This window comes from Acinonyx jubatus, chromosome D4 (genome assembly GCF_027475565.1).
Source record: "Acinonyx jubatus isolate Ajub_Pintada_27869175 chromosome D4, VMU_Ajub_asm_v1.0, whole genome shotgun sequence".
Taxonomy (NCBI): domain Eukaryota; kingdom Metazoa; phylum Chordata; class Mammalia; order Carnivora; family Felidae; genus Acinonyx; species Acinonyx jubatus.
The window spans coordinates 14168958-14189191 of NC_069391.1; the positions used below are offsets into that span (position 1 = coordinate 14168958).

At 51.1% G+C, this 20234-nt stretch overlaps 1 protein-coding gene and 1 long non-coding RNA gene across 7 annotated transcripts in view; one reads left to right on the plus strand and one right to left on the minus strand.

Moving 5' to 3' along the window:
* LOC128312120 (uncharacterized) lies at window positions 1-13488 on the minus strand. The gene is made up of 3 exons (XR_008290986.1): window positions 13154-13488; window positions 3794-5698; window positions 1-2986 (listed from the first exon to the last, which is right to left on the minus strand). It is a non-coding gene; the product is annotated as an uncharacterized LOC128312120 (long non-coding RNA).
* The window catches only part of TRAF1 (TNF receptor associated factor 1), a 23344-nt gene continuing 15246 nt past the window's right edge, over window positions 12137-20234 (plus strand). The window contains exons 1-5 of one of the 6 annotated variants that reach the window (XM_053204703.1): window positions 12622-12861; window positions 14701-14877; window positions 15515-15764; window positions 15863-16253; window positions 18343-18427. In XM_053204703.1, the coding sequence (XP_053060678.1) occupies window positions 16114-16253; window positions 18343-18427 (225 nt within the window). In that variant the 5' untranslated portion in view covers window positions 12622-12861; window positions 14701-14877; window positions 15515-15764; window positions 15863-16113. Of the gene's footprint in view, window positions 12300-12618; window positions 12862-13503; window positions 14878-15514; window positions 15765-15862; window positions 16254-17845; window positions 17945-18342; window positions 18428-20234 lie in introns of those variants that run through there. The other 5 variants (XM_027034979.2, XM_053204704.1, XM_027034977.2 and 2 more) reach the window with 5 other exon arrangements.

The following is a 20234-nucleotide window of genomic DNA, read 5'->3' on the forward strand; positions in this document are numbered from 1 at the left end:
ACGATAGAGCTACATGACATACAAAGTGATGTCCTAGAAAGGGAGAAACGATTACATAAATGATGGCATACACATTCTATGAAATGGTAGGTCGCCTCTGAAAGAGAATCATTCTGAAGACAGGTAGGAACCTGGAAAATGCTTATGATACTGTTACGCACACAGAGCCGGCGACTGCCATTACGTAACGACCATCTGCGTGCGGATGAGAAGTGTCGAATTGTCTGATTCAGAGTGTCTACCACAGGCCAAGCATTGTGGCAGCATCAAAGGTTAGACTTGGCAAGGGGCGCCTGGGTGGCTCATTTGGTTAAGCATCGGACTTCAGCTCAGGTCATGATCTCACGGTCCGTGAGTTCGAGCCCCGCATCGGACTCTGTGCTGACAGCTCGGAGCCTGGAGCCCGCTTCGGATTCTGGGTCTCCCTCTCTCTCTGCCCCTGCCCCGCTCATGCTCTGTCTCTCTCTGTCTCAAAAAATAAATAAACGTTAAAAAATTTAAAAAAAAAAAAAAAAAGGATAGACTTGGTGAAACCTCCAGTAAGCCACCCTCTGTGAGCACACCTATGCTGGAACTCTCACCACACACCGAGTGTCCTGATGGCTTATCCGTGTCCTGTCATTGCTATGTGAGCTCCTTGAGGACCGGGGCTCCTCTCTGTATCCCGAAGCACAAGACCTGGCACAGGGCAGATATAAACTGAAGGCTGTTACATTTAGTAGAACAGGAGAATCAGAATTTGATTGTCATACAGGAACGTGCAGCAAAGGAAAATAGATACCGAGTCTGTTGGCCTGTGGACATGAGGCTCCTTAAAATCTCCCTCAAGGTAGGAATCTGAAGCCTGAAGCCCAGCTCAACGTTTAGTGCCCGTTAAGTGACTTTATCTAGGGGGAGCACGGGGACTTAACTGCTTTGGAAGAAGTGATAGAAGCAAACGCTGGTGAGTAGAAAAATATCACCGAAGAAGACATCCCACTTTACAATAGCAAAGAGAATCAATCCATTGAGTAAGACTCACAGTGTATAATCATAAATCAACTTAATTTCATTTCCCAGCCCCCCAAAGGAGGGTCGCCCTTTCTCTGCCCCTCAATGAGACTTCAAGCATCCTCCAACCTGTCTGCCACTCCCAGGAAATGAAAAGTCCGGTGACCACTTCAATCACCAAACAAACGCTATTCCTAAATGAGATGCTCAGTCCCAGACAAAAGCAAAATCCCAAATTTGATTTAAAATGCTGCCTTTTAGGGGCGCCTGGGTGGCTCAGTCGGTTAAGCGTCCGACTTCGGCTCAGGTCATGATCTCGAGGTCCGTGAGTTCGAGCCCCGCGTCGCACTCTGTGCTGACAGCTCAGAGCCTGGAGCCTGCTTCAGATTCTGTGTCTCCGTCTCTCTCTGCCCCTCCCCCCACCCATGCTCTGTCTCTCTCTCCTTCAAACATAAATAAACATTAAAAAAAATGTTTTTTTAATTCCACCTTTTGTTCCAACAGGGCTTGCTGCAGGTAGGACTGTTATAGCTGGGGACAGGGGCGTGGACAGCTGTTCTTTTCCCCACTTTGCTAACTGTGATTCTGACTTCTCCAGGGCTAGAGGGGTGGGGAGTGGCGAGGTGAGGAGAGGCAGAAGAAAGGAGAGCAGGAGGGGCGCCTGGGTGGCGCATTCGGTCGAGCGTCCGACTCTTGGTTACGGCTCAGGTCATGATCTCGTGGTTCATGGGTTCGAGCCCCGCATTGGGCTCTGTGCTGACAGCTTGGAGCTTGGAGTCTGGAGCCTGCTTCGGATTCTGTGTCTCCTTCTCTCTCTGCCCCTCCCCTGCTCATGCTCTGTCTCTGTATCTCTCTCTCTCTCTCTCTCAAAACTAAATAAACACTTAAAAAAAAAAAAAAGGAGAGCTCTTACCTGACCAACACTATCATAAGATGGCTTTAAAGCTAACCCTTGTGTGGACACATCCATGGGCTTTTCAGACACTTGGCCCACAAGCTCTGAGGACCTCTCACCCTAATGTGGGCATGGCACCACCTTGTATCCCATTGTTCACTCCTTCTGCGACCTAAAAATCCAGAGATAACTTCAGCTCATGCCCCCCGTTAGACACACCTAACAGGCCTTCACATCAGTTCTTCCAATGCATGGCCCACTTCTAGTCCCTGGGAACAGCATCCTTTGCACAAACCATCTTGGGGCATTCAGGCCGATCTGACAGTGCCCCCTCCCCTTTGTCTTGTTTGCCTAAGATGGTACCCATCTATCATCCCTTGAATCTTTTATTAATGTTTTTTTTTTTTTTTTTTTTGAGACAGAGAGATACAGCCGAGCAGGAGAGAGGCAGAGAGAAAGGGAGACCCAGAATCTGAAGCAGGCTCCAGGCTCCGAGCTGTCAGCACAGAGCCCGACGCGGGGCTCGAACTCACGAACCGTGAGGTCATGACCTGAGCCGAGGTCGGATGTTTTAACCCACTGAGCCACCCAGGCGCCCCTCTCATCCTTCAGATTTCTATGGTGGCTGTGAGATGCCAGTCTCCCCCGTCTCCCCGTCTCAAACTACCATAGACACATATTAAGCTTTCTGAGTAGACTCCAGGGAACATCTGTCTCTCTCCGTTCTTCCCTCTCTCTTTCAGTATAATTAACATACAATATTATATTAGTTTCAGGTGCAGAGAAGCCCCTCTTTCTTGACTTGAGAAAGGGGGCCACACAAGAGCTCACTCCAACACAAAATTTGCTCAGCTCTAATCTAAAGGCAGCCCCAAGGGTCTCGGGGCTTTTGCCATTACACCATACCGCTAAGTAGTATGAAGGACACACACACACGTGCTCAGACAGGGGAATCAAAGGTGCCTCCACCACTGTTTCTCAGGAGTTCCGGTCTCTGAGGAGAACTGGCACATGTATCCGTAAGGTCAGCCCGAGGCAGCATAGTCCCTGCTGGACGCAGTAGAGAAGGTTCCATGGAGAAGGCAGCCTCTGAGCTGGGTCCTAAAGAAGGAGGAAGACAAGCAGAAGCTGAAACGAAGTCTTTTCAGAGAGGGGGAACTGTGTGGACACACGCCCAGTGGTGGAATCGAGGAGGAGTGTATAGATTACCACTAAGTAGTTTGTTTAAACGGGACAAGTGAAAGATAAGGCCGAGCCAGACCCGACATGAACAAGACACGGGGTTTGGATCTTTGTCTGCAGGAAGTCAGTCCTGAAGGTTTCCAACGGGGCAGCAAGATGGAGGGCGGGTTGAGAAAGGCAGTGACTAATTCTTGGTGAAATGTGTTCTTCATTTCCTTGAGTCATTAACCAGGGTCCCATTAAGAAGAAAAACAAAACAAAAACCTTCCAGGACTTGCTTTCTTTTCCAGGAAAACCCTTGCTTGCCCTTTGGATCTTCTCCTGAGTTCAGTTTATAAAGACACCCAATCCTCTTTTTACTCTTAGTTAAGGGGTCTTGGCGCAGCTGCTCGTCCCAGGACCCTCCTTCCAGCCCTGGAGCCCTCAGCTTCAAGCCTGACGGAGCTGCCCAGCCCATTGCCCCGGGGCCCCCCAAGCTGCCCTCTGCGAGAGGCCTAGGGGAGGGCCGTCCTTTCTGAGCAGAAGGGCCATAAAAACCTTGTGTCCATGAGCCCAGCCACAAAATCTTCACCCTGGGCCCACTGAAGCCAAATGGGAAAAATCTAGAAGCCTGCAAAGCCAAGAAAACAGCAGGTTCGGATTCAAACCCCAGCTTTGCCCCTACCCTTTTCGATCTCGAGACCTCCCTCAGCCTCTATGCGTTAACCTGTAAAATGGAGACAAAACCACTTACCACAGGCTGCTGTGACAATTAAGCAAGAGAGACCTTGTCCACACAGCTACCACAGAGCCGACGCTCAGAGAATGTCACTCCTGCTCCTTCCCCCAACCTCTCTCTGTGTCTTGATTTCCTTGCCAATTAAATGTGATGGGGAGTCAAGGAAAAAGTTGAAACTGACCAAGTTCCTAGACCTCTGCCTTCTGCCCCACACAGAGGCCAATGAGAGCAGACAGCTTTTTCTGCCATGTTTGAGCTCTGGAAGCTCTTTCTTCTTCTTCTTCTTCTTTTTTTTTTTTAGTTTATTTTATTTTTAAATATAACTTATTGTCAGGTTGGCTAACATACATCGTATACGGTGTGCTCTTGGTTTCGGGGGTAGATTCCCGTGATTCATCCCTTACATACAACACCCAGTGCTCGTCCCACAAGTGCCCTCCTCAGTGCCCATCACCCATTTTCCCCTCCCACAGCCCCCCCCCATCAACTCTCAGTTTGTTCTCTGCATTTAAGAGACTCTTAGAGGTTTGCCTCCCTCTCTGAAACTATTTTTCCCCTTCCCTTCCCCGATGGTCTTCTGTTAAGTTTAAAATCACAAAGCCACTTAGTTGTAGCACACATTGGCACATACTTGGAAGGAGTCTACCTTCCCCAACCTCACCCCATTACCACCGCCTGACTCAGTTTCCCCCTCTGTAAAGTGATTGCATCTGAGACAGGTCCCGTCTTTCCCCCTCTGCAACTGCCCACTGGGTTGGGAGGACCGAGCCCGGCAGAGGGCGTGCTGAGCGTAACCTCTTGGCCAAAGCCCTGGGGAGAGGCGTCCAGCCAAGGAAAATTCTAGTGGAAAAAACGAAGAAAGGATTCCAGGTTTATGAGTCCCAGACTTTGAAAAACAAAACTGCTGAGTTGTCTCCTGAGTTAGGGAAAAAGAACACCACAGCCGCCTTGAGATTTCCAGGAAACGATTTGTGAAGGTTTTGGGCGAGGCTGGCAGGGGGGCTCAGGGAGGCCCAGCTCGGTTGGATGCTCTGGGAGGTGGGGGACGGGGGCAGGGGGTGTTCCCGTGGGAGGCTGAGTGTCCAGGTGTTCCTGGGCATGGTAGAGTTAGGTGACTCTACGTGGGTTCATAGGGACTGTCTATGCACACTTGTCTGTTTGCCTGAGGACAGCCCCCCCAACCAAGTATTTATTGAGCACTTTCTATGTTCCACTGTGCCCTGTGCTAGGGGATGGGGACGCAGCGACAGATGAGACACAGTCCCTGAGCACAAGGAGCTGAGTTTAGCAAGGGATGCAAATCAGCAGGCTTTCAGTTGGGAGTACAGGCACCTGGGAGGCAGTTTGGGTGGCCATTCACTAGCTTTGTGGTCTGCAGCCCAGGGTGCAAGCCCAGCCACACGCTAGCTACTTGACTTTGGAGATGACACTCGGTCTCCTTAGCTGGAAAGTTAACAGACTACGATGACGTCGTAGGAGATAGCGAGTGTATGTAAACGTCTGATGACTTCTCTCCATCACGTGCCTGCAAGGTCTGCACCTGGGTAAGTACACAGTTCGTGCAAAGTCTGGGTGAGCTCTGGGCAGGGCTTGCCTGCCTAGGTCACGTGTGTGCCAGGCTCCATCAGGGGGCGCAAGTAGGAGCCCACAGTTTGTGGGGACGCTCGTCCAGTTTGGATGTGTGTTTCGGCTCACGGAGCGTTCTAAAAATCAGGACGTTCTGCATAAAAATCCAGATTTCCAGTTTTTCTTCAAACCTCGGAAGACCTGGCCATCCTGCAAGCCTGCCACGGTCTCTGCTTCCCATGGATGCGTCCTTCCCAGGAGCACCCTCGCTCCTGGCTGGTCTCCAGGTCCGTCCTTGGAGGGATTCCAAGCTGGTTCAGGAGGGCTTGTGTGCAGACATGTTCTCTCTGAAAGGAGAAGCAACACTGGGCAGAGGCTGGTGCCAGGGCCCCAGCCTCCCCGGGCAGCTCCAGCTGCAGGCATCAGAGGGGCAGAGAGGCCTGCGGACCCTACCCCAGGCTCAGGCTGTGTGGCCGGACACTTGTTACCAACGATAGTACCCGAGGATGGCAGCCACAAAGAATGGCTTTTCTGGCCTATTCGATTTTTACATTTCCAAAATGCGTCAGTTACAGCTCCCAAATGATTAAGACAACGCTCTCCCCCAGAAAGTGTTGCTGAATGTATATACTATGGTTCTTTTTAAATGAGCAAACACGGGACACCTGGCTGGCTCAGTCAGTCAGTAGGGCATGCGACCTTTGATCTAGAGGTTGTGAGTTCAAGCCCCACGTTGGGTATAGAGCCCACTTTTTTTTTTTTTAATGTTTATTTATTTTTAAGAGACAGGGAGCTACAGTGTGAGAGGGGAAGGGTCAGAGAGAGGGAGATACAGAATCTGAAGCAGGCTCCAGGCTCTGAGCTGTCAGCACAGAGCCCAACGCGGGGCTTGAACTCACAAACCATGAGATCATGACCTGAGCCGAAGTCAGACGCTTAACCAGCTGAGCCACCCAGGCGCCCTGAGCTCACTTTAAAAATAAATAAATAATAGGGGCTTCTGGGTGGCTCGGTCGGTTAAGCATCCAACTCTTGATTTCAGCTCAGGTCGTGATCTCAAGGTTCGAGAGTTCAAACCCCGCATCGGCCTCTGTGCTGACACTCGGGAGCCTGCTCAGGATTCTCTCCTTTCTTCTCTCTGCCCCTCCCTTGCTTGCTCTCTCTCTCAAAATAAATAAATAAACCTAAAAAAAAAAAAATAAAATAAAATGAGCAAAGAGGCTCATGGTTTAAGCTAAAAGTGTATTTGTTAAAATTCACGCTGGGAACCTACAGGTGTGAATGGTAGGACAGATATCTTCCTACTATCCCTGATTCCTCTTAAGATGGCAAATAAGCTCCTCATAACAGATAGTTACCGGGCCCCCACTGTGTGCAACATGCAGGCTGGAACAAGACAGGACAGGGTATTATCGAGACATCTTGGGACAAAAGAGCACCAGAACATAGAGGAAGACCCCTCTGGACCTGTGACTTGCTGTGCAAGCTCGTTCCCCTCCCTGGGCCCCCATTTTCCCTTCTGTAAGATAAGAAGGTCAGAAGAGATGAACAAATACCAACCCCACACTCACAACCCTCCCCAGCCCCGAGCTTGGGCATTGTTTTCTTATTTCGACGGAGTACTAGCTATAGCCGTGATTCTTAGCCTCTTACTCCCCATCCCACATTCTTGCTGCCAAGTCTTGGCTTGTGCTGGGAATTCATCTGGCTCGAGCTCTGAAAGAAATTCATCAGAGGAGGTTTTTCTCATTGTTTTCTCTTATTAAAAAAAAAAAAAAAAAGTCTGGAGTCCAAAAAGACGAGGCATCCGGTGGAAGCTTCCAGCATCCGTTATAGAGGTGGTCCTGGTCCAGGTGGGGAAAGGAGCCCCTAGACAGGTGGGAGAGGGGTACCCCTTCTCCAGCACCAGGGCGTGAGTGGCTAAAGGGTTTGCCCTAAAGGATTCCTCTGAGGTCATTCTCCCAGTTCACAGATGGGGGAAAATGAGGCTCAAGGGTGGATGGGAATTTCCCCACAGTCATGAATCCTAAGCAAAAGCTCTCCCCACTGCCTGATTTTTCTCTCTCAGGCTGAGTCCTCAGGACGGAGTGGGATATGCCCCTCCTCAGCCTGAGGTTGACTGCCATTGAGCTAAAACATCCAGTTTTCTTGTTTTGCACCAGCCGAGAGCCTGGGAAACCCAATCTCTCAAAAGTATGTGTAAAGGCACAGCAGTGTGTCTGTAGCCCAGGAAAAGGCCTTGGAGGCCCGGGGCGTCCACCTTTAGGAGAGTCTTGATGGCCAGATCCCGTGAAAGAAGGAATTTAACACACGTAAAACCAAGCTTTTAGAGCGGGGTACACAGGTGACCAGAGACAGTGAAGAGAGGGAGTAGGTGACTAGTATTAATCCAAAGATGTTTGCCTTCCTCATTATTGGCCTCTTAGGAGCTTGTCCTTATCAAAGGGTCCATCGGTCAAGCTCTTTGCCTAAACCACGTCGCTATCCCCACGAGTATCACTGGCATTTGTGTCATAAATTGAAATCCCCATTGCAGTTTCAAAGTGGCCAGTCCCACAAATAATTGGGAACCCCCTAGGGACAGCTGTGAAGACTGCAATTCAAGGAACTTCAGAGGCACTTTGTTCCTGACCTTACAATCTGAAACTCTGTGGAGAGTGGAAAACTCACCATTTTAAGATGGTGAAAATCGCCAGACTTAAAAACTCCCTTCCACAAACAACCCCAGATTTCTTATCAAATTTTTGCCACCTCTGTCATCACAACACCCTAAAAACAGCCAAGTCTAAGATACTGAAATGTGTTCTGATGATGCATCATTAACGATGCTCACCTTCCCTGAAAATGTGCACGGATCGTGTGTTACACGGCAGTCCCCATGGAACAAATGTTTATCGAACGCCTCCCATGTGCCAGGCACTGTGCTAAGCCGACAACAATAATGAAGAAATCAAATACAATCCTACTTTCATGCATCTAATTTCCTATATTCCCATAACTCCTACACTCTAGTGGGGCCACAAGAAAAAAAAAAACTTGTAAATAGGCACATGTTGTAAATTGCCTATTATATTATTCCTACGGAGTAGGAATTATAGTGTATTATAATTTTTATATTATTATAAAAATTATATGAATTATAATTTTTATATTATTATTAAAAATTATTAAAATTATATGTGTTATAATTATTTTTATATTATTATAAAAATTATATGTATTATAATTATTATAGTGTATTATAATTTTCCTACAGAGTGTTAACGGAGGCTGAGGGAAGGAAACTCGGGGGACATTTTTCGTCATCACACCAAAGCAGGGAGGCTAAAGTTTTCACAGAATCATTTGGTGTATTTCTTTATTTTGTCGCTGATGTCCTTTGTACAGAAGTTACCCCGGAGAAGTACGGAATTTGGGTGGAAGCACCCAATATAATTTGGTCTCCTCCTCTCCTAGGTAACCGCTAGCCTGTAATCATCTGTTTAATTACATTTCCTGGCGCAGGAATCAGCAGTTATCAGAGGGGATTAAGATAATGCTAACGGGAAAGCTGTTCACTAACTGTTTTTACTAAACACAGGCTGTGAATACGAGGAACAAGGCAGGTTACTGGCAACGAAAAGAAGGAATATAAGGGAAAAATCGGGAGCCGTCAGTATTTCGAAGCAGAGGGAGGATAGCCCATCCTGGGCTCCACATTTTAAGGTTGTTGACAAATAGCAGCATGCCCAGTTGGCTGTCATTCGCTGACTGGATTCACGCAGTTGGTTCATGTACATCCAGATGGTAGCCATGATGGGCTAGGAGCCATGTCTGTCATTCACAGCGGTAGAGTGGGGCCTTGCTTACGGCCTAACACCATGTAAATGTTCAGTAAATATACGCAGGGTGAGGTCATTGAAAATGTCTGCAGCAACTGTGATGCACCTTCTATCCTCCCCCAGAATGGACTCTCTGAGTTCCTTCTCCTCTACCAGCCCGCCCTCAGGAAGATCCCCCCTGACCTTTAAATGGATCACCATGACTCAGCTCCTCTCCTCTCCCCGAAGAAGACATTAAGGTGTCTCTTGTTAAAGAAATGCCCAGAATTAAGGGGCTGGAGGGTGAGCTGCCATATTGGTCTGGGTCAAGGAGTCGGGTGGCCCCACTTCACACACCTGTACCCTAGACCTGGATTCTGTAAACTAAAAATCATGGTGTGCAAAGGATCCCTGAGGGTATCTGTTCCCCTCTTGTCACTGTTATCATTTTTACCATAACCACAGACCCCAATCCTCCAGATGCTTAGGCTGACACCTGATCCTGCCTTCCCCCAGAAGGCTGATGACCCAGTCCAGGGGAACGTCTCCCTTCCTCTAATGCCCTGGGTCACCAGCAGCTGAACTCCATCGCGCATGTAAAGTCACGGTTGTCAGAGTTCAGGGTGAACGGCCTGGGACAGCTGAGGCAAGTCAGACCAGGAGAGAATCCCGGTTTCCACATGTGGGACCTGAGAACATCTCATTAGGTCCATGATTTTCTAAAGCACATCCCCAGAGCCCAGAGGTCAGGCTAGGGAGGACAGAAGGCCAGTGCACAGGCTCCGGGCCACCTGCTCTGTTTGACACAGTCTCTGCTCCTTGCATTTTTATCTATTTGGGTTCCATGAGAGAAAGCATTCAAAGACACAGTCCTACAGCTAATACGAAGTTTGAAAAAACCCAACCCATTCTATGGTCTTTAAGGTTGTTTTCCACTATTAAAAAAAAAAAATCTATGAACTATTTTTTTTTGGACTATGACTTAAGCATTCATTTATTTATCCCAAACAACTGGTTAGAGGCGAGGAAAAACCAAATGGAACGCAAGTCTGACTTCTAATCCAGTGCTCATTCCAGTATATACATATATCCTCCAGTATATCGCTTAGAGATTTTGGGTGGGGGCAGAGAGAGGGAAGATTACAGTCCCTTTCCTCCCAGTACCAAGTTGTCAGAGCGTGGTCAGCTTTTACCGTTTTTCTATTCTCCATCTTGGAAAGGATTAAAAATCTCTGCTCTAGGAAATAGGGCAGGCCAGGAGGTGGTCGGACACGTAAGGGGCTTGTCACATGTGCTCGAACAGTGCAGCACGGCTCACAAAACTTTAATTACCCAGCGTCCTTCTGATCGTTCAGCACATAGCTCCTTTCAGGAGCCACAAGCTCAAAAGGCTAGGAGCACAGGAGGGCAACTTCAATATCAACAGCCTGGTGGCTGAAGGTTTGGGGCAGAAGCGGAGGATGGAAGTCTTTTGGTGCCTCTTAGAACGAACCCAGCAGATACAGATGTGAAAGGAACCACTGAGGCTCAAACCCTCCCTACTTCCCTTCTCTTTCTTGTTCCTCAGTCGCGGCCTCACGCTCAGACCACCAGATCTTAGGGCTTAGCCAGACGACTACATTTCTTTTAAAACTTATTTTTAGAAAAAAAAAATTTTTTTTTTCTCTACCGGGTAGAGATGAGTGGTCTCCAAAAGGTTTCGTTTCCTTTCTGAGTCAGATTCAGCCTCATGGGGCTTGGCTTTCAATTTCTTCAGCCTCGCCATTCCCCGAGCACTCAGAGGTCCTCTGGTGAGTCCCCCTCAATTTCAAGAGCCCCCCAGAATAAGCCAAATGACTACAGATAAGTTTTTGGTACTTTCCAAAATTAAACTATTTCCCTTGGTGAATTTCCACCAAATGAGCTCATTAATTTGAAAACAGGAAGTGACACATGAAGAGAGTGAGGTCAGGCTGCTGGTGCACTTACACTGCTTTGTTTTGGGGGGCGGAGAGGTGGTTGGGAGAGAGGTGGGACCAGAGAATGGCTTTCACAGGTCCCAAATCCTTCCCAGATTGGACTGAGTTGGGAATCGATTTTTTTAATTTAAAAACATTTTTTAATGTTTATTTATTTTTGAGAGAGAGACAGAGACAGAGCACGAGTGCGGGAGGGAGAGAGAGAGAGAGAGAGAGAGAGAGAAGAGAGAGAGGGAGACACAGAATCCGAAGCAGGCTCCAGGCTCCAAGCTGTCAGGATAGAGCCCGGCTGGGGGCTTGAACTCACAAACGTGAGATCGTGACCCAAGCTGAAGTCGGACGCTTAACCAACGGAACCACCCAAATGCCCCGAATCAATGAGTTTTTAAACCAGAGATGCAAAACTCAATCCTTTCCTCTCAGGATTGAAAGACCCTCCAGAGGACACCACTGGTCAAACTTCCCACAGACTGCCACTATTAGAAGCCCCTGAGACCCTCTGCTTGAGCAGGTGTGTCCCCTCCAGGGAGGACCTGAAGGCTCGCCCTTCAGCAGCACAGCTCTCTGCCTGGAGCATCAGCTACTCCCTCAGAAGCTAGAAGAAGGTCTGCCCTTCTTAAGGAGGCTTAAACACATCTCAGGTTAGAATACTAAACCCTGGGCGTGGGGGGCGGACCTGGGTGGACACAGGTGCTTAACCATGAGGCTGATTTCAGCTCGGGTCACGATCCCAGGGTTGGGGAGATCGGTCGCCTCCAGCTCCAGGCTGAGGGTGGGTGCCTGCTTGGGATTCTCTCTCTCTCTCTCTCTCTCTCTCTCTCTGCCCCTCCCCCGCTCATTCTCCCCCCCCCCCCCGCAATAAATAAATAAATAAATAAGCAAAGAAATATTAAATTTTTTTAAAATAAAAACACAGTTAAGTATCAGACCAAAAAAAAAAAAAAAAAAAAAGAGAGAGACCCTGACACATAAAGAGAACTTACTAGATGCCTCTCCCAGTAACTAAAACCAAAGCAAACCAACCAAGTGGGCAGCCTCACTCCTCCCTCAGCTAACAGTCCTGCAGCTATCAGAGGCGTGATGAAGAAGGAGCCTTCGTCAAATTCATAAAACCGAAGGCCGTTCGTATCTCTTAAAAATTCCATTAAGTTCCGTAACGATTTTGACTGATGCACCCAAACGCACGGCGGGTAAGTGGCCTGGTGTGCGTGCGTATGTAGGTGAAACCAGACTCGGTGCCTTAAAACATCCAGTTTGGTCGCGTGCCTTCGGAACCGCTCTGCAGCATCTCTGCGGACCGCTGCGCGCCGAGCAGCCCGCAGCCGCGCGAGCCCTGGGCCCGGCTCCTGGCGCGAACCCAGGAGAGCCAAGCTTGGCGGTGTTGCTGCTGCTCGTCCCGTCCCCACGCGGGATTTCAGGCAAGCCGGAGAGGGGGGCGGGCAGGGGGGCGAGTCCCAGGTGCGCATTCGTTTCCTCCGCGAATGCTTTTCTGAGTCCCGCATTTGTGCCAGGGGAGAAGGGCCGTGGCCGCGTGCCGGCGCCCACGCCGCAGATCCCGCCCCGAGCCTCAGTTTCCCCATCGGAGAGGCGCCCGCCCCGCCCCGCCCCCGGGGCGGCCGGGGGCGTCGGCGGGGGCCGCGGGGACCTGCCCCGGGCCTTCCCGGCTTCCGCCTCCCGGGCCACGTCCCCGGCGCCCCACCGGAAGCTCCCGATGGGCCGCGGGGAGGCGACGGCGGCGGCGGCGGCGCCGAGGTTGGTTGCACTGCACCCCGCCCCCACCCCAGGCCACCCCGCCGCGGGGCTGCCGGCGGCCCCCGCCCCCGCGCTCCCCGGCCCGGGCCGCCCCGGCTCCCGCTGGCTCGGGCGGGGGACTCCCCAGGCGCAGGCCTCCCGGCGCGGCCCGTGACCTGGACGCCGCGGCTGCGGAGCCCGCCCCCGGACTCCTACCCCAGCCCTTCCTGCGGGCAGCGGGGGCAGCCCCGGGGGTTCGCCCCCTCCTCGAAGAGTGGCGGGCGCCGCTCTGCTCTCGGCGCTGGGCACGCACCTGATGTGGCGGTGGCGAGGCGACAGTCACCTGCCCGGGGTCGGGAGGGATGCACGATTGAGGCTGGGGGGCACAGACAGGCAATCCGGCATCGGCCTCATGGAGCAGGGGGCTGTGGGGGACGCTATGGGATCGAAAAGCCGGGCGCCCAACCCCATCCTGGGGCCAGCCCACAGAGACCCAGGGGTCTGGTCAAGGGCGCCGGAAAGGGCAAGTGGACGGCTGGGAGGAGGGGGTGTATGCGGCGCGGAGAGACTCCAACCGTGCAGATCCCGCGGTGGAGCCACGGAGATGGGGCCAGTGGAGGTTCAGAGCAGAAGAGAAGGGGGGCAAGGAGAATATAAGGACTGTCCTGAGAAGTGGGGGGTGGGAGGTACACGGAGAGGGTGCAAAAGCCAAAGGGAGGAAGGGAATTTGAAAGGAGAAGCCACCAATGGTGTGAGGTGCTGGCCAGAGGGCAGGTTGGATAGCGGGGACAGGCCCCGGGCATTTGGTGACTCCAACATTGAGAATCTTGGGGAGATGGTTCCCGGAGATTCGAGTGAGGAATTCTCCATGGAGCCAGTCTTTTCCAGAAGTTCTGATAAAGTGAGGAGAGAGTGTCGACGCAGGGGAGGACTTTGGGATAAGGATGAAGAGCAGTTTAAAGCAGACCGTGTGGTTAAAGCCCAGGCTCTGGGGTCCGGGGTCCCCGCCCACTATCTGCGAGATCTTGGACAAGTCACTTAACCGGTTTGTGCCTCAGTTTCTGATCTGTAAAATGGGGATGATGATGATGATGATGATGATGATGGACAATGCCTGCCTGTTAAGGATCATGTGAAGATTAGCTGAGACAGTTAAAAGTACTTAACGTGGCCCTAAAATGCTGTACCGATCATTTTCCACTTTTATTATTGGAACAACTTGGGCATATTTTGATGTTCGTATGGAAGAGCTGGTGGAGAAGGAGGCATTGGAAGACGGAGAGGAGAGAAAGGGGACTAGGAGAAAGGGACCCAGAACTCGGATGGGAGATAAGATCCTGTCTGTGCCGAAGGAGGGGAAAGAGAGAATTGGTGGGGATGCAGGGAAGTTTGCAGGTTTGGGGTATGTGGTTAAGGGACTGCCTTTCTCTGAAGTAGGCCTCAAGGTCGTTTGCTGAGAGGGCCAGGCCATGGCTGGCCCTGGTGAGGAGGGAGGTCCCAGTTTACACTGCCGTGGTAGGGTACCATGCCCTCTTTGCCAGGAGCCCCAATGTCGTTCCGGCGAAGAGGGGCAGTTGCATTTTTCTGGGGTCAGAGGACAACATCTGACCTGCCTTGCCCACTTACGAGGCTCAAGTAAAGTTGATGGGTGTGAAAACGCTATATAAGCAAAATTTACCGTCTTAATTCCGTTCCCTGATCTTGAAGAGCTAAGGAGCACAGTGGCCCTGAGTGGAACACCATGCCAAAGCCTTCCAAGCGGTCCCCTTGGGCCATGCACCACGCCAGGTTCCCACCCTTCACCTCATTCCGCCATCACACCAGACGGGGAAGGTGGAAACTATTATCCCCATTTCACAGATGCACAGACTGACTTTCAGAGGAGTTAAAGGCCATGTCCCAGGACCCAAAGCCAGTAAATGGAAGACCCAGGATCCCAACTCCCATGTGTCAGACCTCAAAGCCCATGATTTGAAATCACTATGAAAGTTTGCAAAATCCAGCAGGATAGGAAGATGTGGATCTACCATCCAGCAGGTGAGAAAACAGGCTGGGATCTCTGCCCTCCATCCCAGCTCTGTAAGCGCCACCAAGTTGCCTTGTTTTTTGTCCCTCGCGCTTGGGTAAAAGAACACAGATCTTAGAGTCCCACAGACCTGTTGCTGATGCTCCGCTACTGGGGGCTTTGACTTTGGACCAGGCATCTTGTTCCTCTGTGCCTATATGCGGCCAGTGGATTCTCAGCAGGTTGCTCTATGGAGTAGGAAGGAAAATGTTGCCCAGGATGCAGAAGACATACCAGGGACCATAGTTCCTACACAGCCATGGGTCTCCGTCCCACTTGGCCACTGAGCCCAACTCCTGCGACCTAGTATTTATTTCGAGCTTTGTTCTCCTCAGAGCCAGGACGCGGTAGCGCCTGACCCAAGTATGTGGCCACCTATGACTTCCTGAGTGGGGCATTGCGGGGGGAGGGCCCAGATCATGGTCCCGAGGCCTAATTTCAAAGGAGCGGAGAGCCCTGTGTCATCACCGTGACTGACGAGGAATGCCACGGGCAGGGCCAGGGTATCAGAAGCCTCTCAGCTGCCTCCGGTGGCTTGGCCACCGGCTTCCAGAATCTCAGAGCCCAGAGGGGCCTTGGAGACAACCTGTTACGACTCTTTTTTTACAGATGAGGTTAAGAAGACCCACTGTGAGGAAGTGACTGTTACCTGAGACACTCGGGCCAGCGCACAGCTAAAGCGCCTGGAGCTTGCATTTTTGAACCAGCCTCCAGAACCCTGGGGATTTCCACTGGGGCGGTGAGCACCCTCACCGAGAATTCTAGGCTGCTTCAGGGTGCCAGGGAACACCGGCTGTGACCGTGCCACTGAAGTCCCCAGGAGGAGGAGGAGGAGGAAGCCAGCAGGAAGCAGCCCAAGGTGCTCAGAGAGGGGAACTTTTGACTGCAGTTCCTGAAAATCCGCGGCACGGTTCTTTTTTCTCTCTGACTTGTTTTCTTTTCTCTCTCACTTTAAAGAATGACTGGACACTCCTAAAGCCTTCAGTCACCATCCAGGGGATTTTTTGCACCACAAAGGGTAATTCCTGCCCCATCCCTGCTGTGACTCAGCTGTGACGTTGAACCACACAAGCCAGCAAAAAGATAAAGTTGTCAGACTCCTGCTCACCAGAGAGAACTCACCTCTTCTCTCAGCACAGACTTTACAGGCCCGGTCCCCGCCCCAGAGGAGCGTAGACGGGCCCCCCAGACCAGCCTGGGACCCCGGGATGGCCTCTGGCTCAGCCAGCAGCCCCCGCCCAGCCCCTGATGAGAACGAGTTTCCCTTTGGGTGGCCCCCCACCGCCTGCCCGGACCCACCAGAGCCCAGGGCCCTCTGCTGTGCTGCCTGTCTCTCTGAGAACGTGAGGTGAGGGGTCGGAGGAGCAAAGGGTGGGTGGGCAGGGAGGGACCCCTGACAGGAGGAGAGGGTGAGAGGAACCGATGGCTTTAGGCGGGTGACCACCTGGCCGGGCCTCAGTTTCCACACCCTTTCCATGCAGTCCATGCCACTGGCCCTTCTGACTGGTGGCGGAGAGGGAAGCAGGCACCGAAAGCTGTCCACACCCCTGCAGAAGGCCACCCGGGGCGGGGGGCGGGGGGGGGGGCGGGCTCTGCAGCCAGCGGGCTACTTTCTGCCTGTGTGGCCTGTGCAAAGTGCCTAACATCTCGAAGCCTCAGCTTCTCCATCTGTAAAATGCCTGCAAAGCTCTTTTCTGCCTCCCGGGATTGGTACGAGGCCCAACCAACAATGCACAAGCCAGTTCTTGTCAGGATGAGCATACAGGATGAGCTCCCGTAGCAAATGACAAAGTGCCATAAAATACATCTCTTTCCACGATACCACCCACCTCCTTATATTTTGTGCTGGCCGTGCTTTTAAAGGGGAAGTAGGGGCGCCTGGGTGGCGCAGTCGGTTAAGCATCCGACTTCAGCCAGGTCACGATCTCACAGTCCGTGAGTTCGAGCCCTGCGTCAAGCTCTGGGCTGATGGCTCGGAGCCTGGAGCCTGTTTCCGATTCTGTGTCTCCCTCTCTCTCTGCCCCTCCCCCATTCATGCTCTGTCTCTCTCTGTCCCAAAAATAAATAAACGTTGAAAAAAAAAATTTTTAAAGGGGAAGCAGATGTCTATGTTTATACACATCTATATTTATCTATTTCTGTATAATATATTAGATTGTGTATATCCGCATATAAATACAGATACATGTATTTACATAGAATATACATTTTACATATGTATCAAGTACATATAATATACATCATACATGCTGTATATAATATGTAAAAACGTGTATATTTGTAGTTACAATATAAATAATTCAGGTGTGACAATATGATCATCGACATCCCATCCGAGGCAACTATTATGCACCTGCTATGTGCTAAGCACTGTTTCCTTGGCTCTTCCAAGAAGGCAGGAAAGGTGGATACCGTTATTGTCCTGTTTTACAGATGGGGACAATGAGGCCTAATGGAGAGATTAGGGCAGCCTGTCCCCGGTCAGCTTCCTGGCCAACGTGCTCCCAAACTGCCTTGCGCCAACGTGACCTTTGCTTGGGGCTTTGCCTGGGGAGGCTGTGAGGAGCGGAGAGGATGTGGCTGTGGAAAAGCCAGGCGGGGAAGGGGGGGGGGGAGGGCGGGGAGCAAAGCTTGACTGCTTTTACCATCAAGCTGATTTTGGGGGGGTTCATCTCAGGCTTTTTGCAATGGGTCTGTTCTGCCCAGCTCCTGAATCGGTCTGCACTTGGCCAACTCATACGTCCCCGAGGCCTCGTTTTCCTCCCGTGTAAGCTGGGCCTGACCGGTGGCTCTCACTGTGGCTCAGAACCCCTCGGGAGCTTTCTCAAAGCACATAGATCCGTGTGTCATTGCTCTCAGAGTCTGGTACCCACTCCTGGTTAGGAAACCCAGGCTGGTTGTTCTCTGAGGCCCCTTCTTATTCTGACTGTGCTCATCCAGAATTACTGAAAGTAAGAGACCCAAAGCCTAATAGAGGAAGCCGGGAAGAGCAAATATAACCACGCATCCACAAATCCCTACCGGAACCCCTGGGCTCAGGTATATTTTGGAATTCGGGACTTTTTCAGATTTTAGGAAAGGCAGTCAGTGCATTACTACGTAATTCTTCCAGCGGGGACGGGGGCATGTTAATATTTCTGCCGTGAAACAGAAGGGCTCCCACTACGTGGGGTAGGTAAGGGTGATGATAGCCTCCAGTCGCCCCAGGGCAGGCGCAGCAGCTAACTGAGCTCACTGCGAACTATGGGAAGGTACCGGGTGCCCAGTACTTTTGAAGTTTGGGAATGGTGGGTCTGGGGCTGTGGACCTGCTTGCACGCTTACTGAAATCAGCTGCGGAACCGGGCACGGCCTGGGCATTTGTAGCGGCAAGGATGGAGGTTGGTGCCGGGAAGCCACGAATACTTCACTCAGCAGGCTTTGTTCATGTGTCCCCAGGAATGGCGAGGACCGGATGTGTCCAAAATGCAGAGGGGACGACCCCCAGTCTGTAAGCCCAGGAAGCCTTCTGTCTCAGGAGAAGGTACGTGGCACGGCCTGGAAAGAGTGTTTGTCCTTTTTTTTCCCTTTTGTCGAGGTTGAAGCCATTGGGCAGCGGCCCACAAAGTCTCTGGAAGATACCTGCCCCCTTGTCTGGAGTCTGGACTGCATCAGTTTGTAAGCAGTGGGCGGACTGACATTCACAGTGGCAAAGGGACTTACCCAAAGATACCTCGCCGATCTGTGACAGATTCAGGGCGAGGACACCAGTCTAGACCAGAGGTCTGCAAGCTACGGCCCATGGGCCACATCTAGCTTGCCACCTGTTTTTGTTTCTTTGTTTGTTTTTTGTGTGTCCCACAAGCTAAGAATGGCTTTTATATTTCAAATGGTTTTCAGAAGCCAAAGGAATGGCATCTTGGGACACGTGAAAATTTTATGAAATTCAAATTTCTGTGTCCATAAATAAAGTTTTATTGGTTTGCAGCCACTACCTGTTCATTTATTTATGTATTGTGCGTGGCTGCTTTTGCCCTACAACAGTAGAGGTGAGTAGTTGCCACGGAGGCTTCAAAGCGCTAAATATTTGCCATCTGGCCCTTTATGGACAGGTGCATCACCTCTTGATCGAGACACTTCTTTCTGCCCCTGTATCCAGGGACAGGGAGAGGCATTCTCAGCTTCTGTCTCAAGTTCCGCTGTGCTTCTAGGAACAAGAAATAGCATTGGACGTGTGAGGGGCCAAAGACACATTCTCAGGCACCGCAGTTTAGAACTCTGTCCCTACCAAGCTGGAAGAACCCTCACCCGGCATGTCTCCAGGGCAGATTCCCACATGCCGGCCGGATCTGGTCCAGTCCCCCCCGGTATATGACAAAGTGATAAGAATAAGGAAATCATAGTGAGTTTGTGGGGTTGTGTTTTTTTGTTTGTTTGTTTGTTTGTTTTAATTTTTTTTTTCAACGTTTATTTATTTTTGGGACAGAGAGAGACACAGCATGAACGGGGGAGGGGCAGAGAGAGAGGGAGACACAGATACGGAAACAGGCTCCAGGCTCTGAGCCATCAGCCCAGAGCCTGACGCGGGGCTCGAACTCACGGACCGTGAGATCGTGACCTGGCTGAAGTCGGACGCTTAACCGACTGCGCCACCCAGGCGCCCTGTTTTTTTTTTTTGTTTTTTTTTTTTATATAAAACTAGAATCTTTTCCACTTATAGAATCAACCTTTACCCTGGGATTATGCCCTCCCTGTACGTGTCTTTGTACAAATGAAATGAGAGTGATAATAGATGGCGGGATTTTTGATAAAGTGTTTACTTGGTAAAATTAAAAAAAAAAAGTGGCAGTGTTTATGTTAATCTTCTGGCTTAAAAAAACAAAACAAAACTTGTATTGGTCCCAAGCTGTAAGAACCATAGCTCTAAATCCACACCCCTGGTCTTACACGTAGGGCCCCAACACCCACTGGGGAGTCTCGGCGTGAAACGCCCTAGTGACCAGGGTCTCACCGTTCGGCCACCCTCTCTGTCTGCAAGATACCTGGCTTCTTTCAGCCCAAGTTCCCTCCTTGTCCTGAAACCACAGCCCAGCGGTCAGGAGCCTGGTGTCCAGAGATGTTGTAGACTCAGTGCGCGGCCAAGATAATGCCCGTGCCTGCTTCTCCATCTGTAAAACGAAGAAGCGAATTTGGCTTCTGCCACGCCTTTCCAGGACCTGTGATGTCCAGAGTACTTGTGTGGGCGTCTCTCCTTCCCTCCTGTGGAAGCCAGAGGCCGACAAGTCTCCACACCTTCCTCTCCCTTCTCCATCCTGGCCCCCTTCCTGCAGAGAGTTAGAGGAATTTCCTGC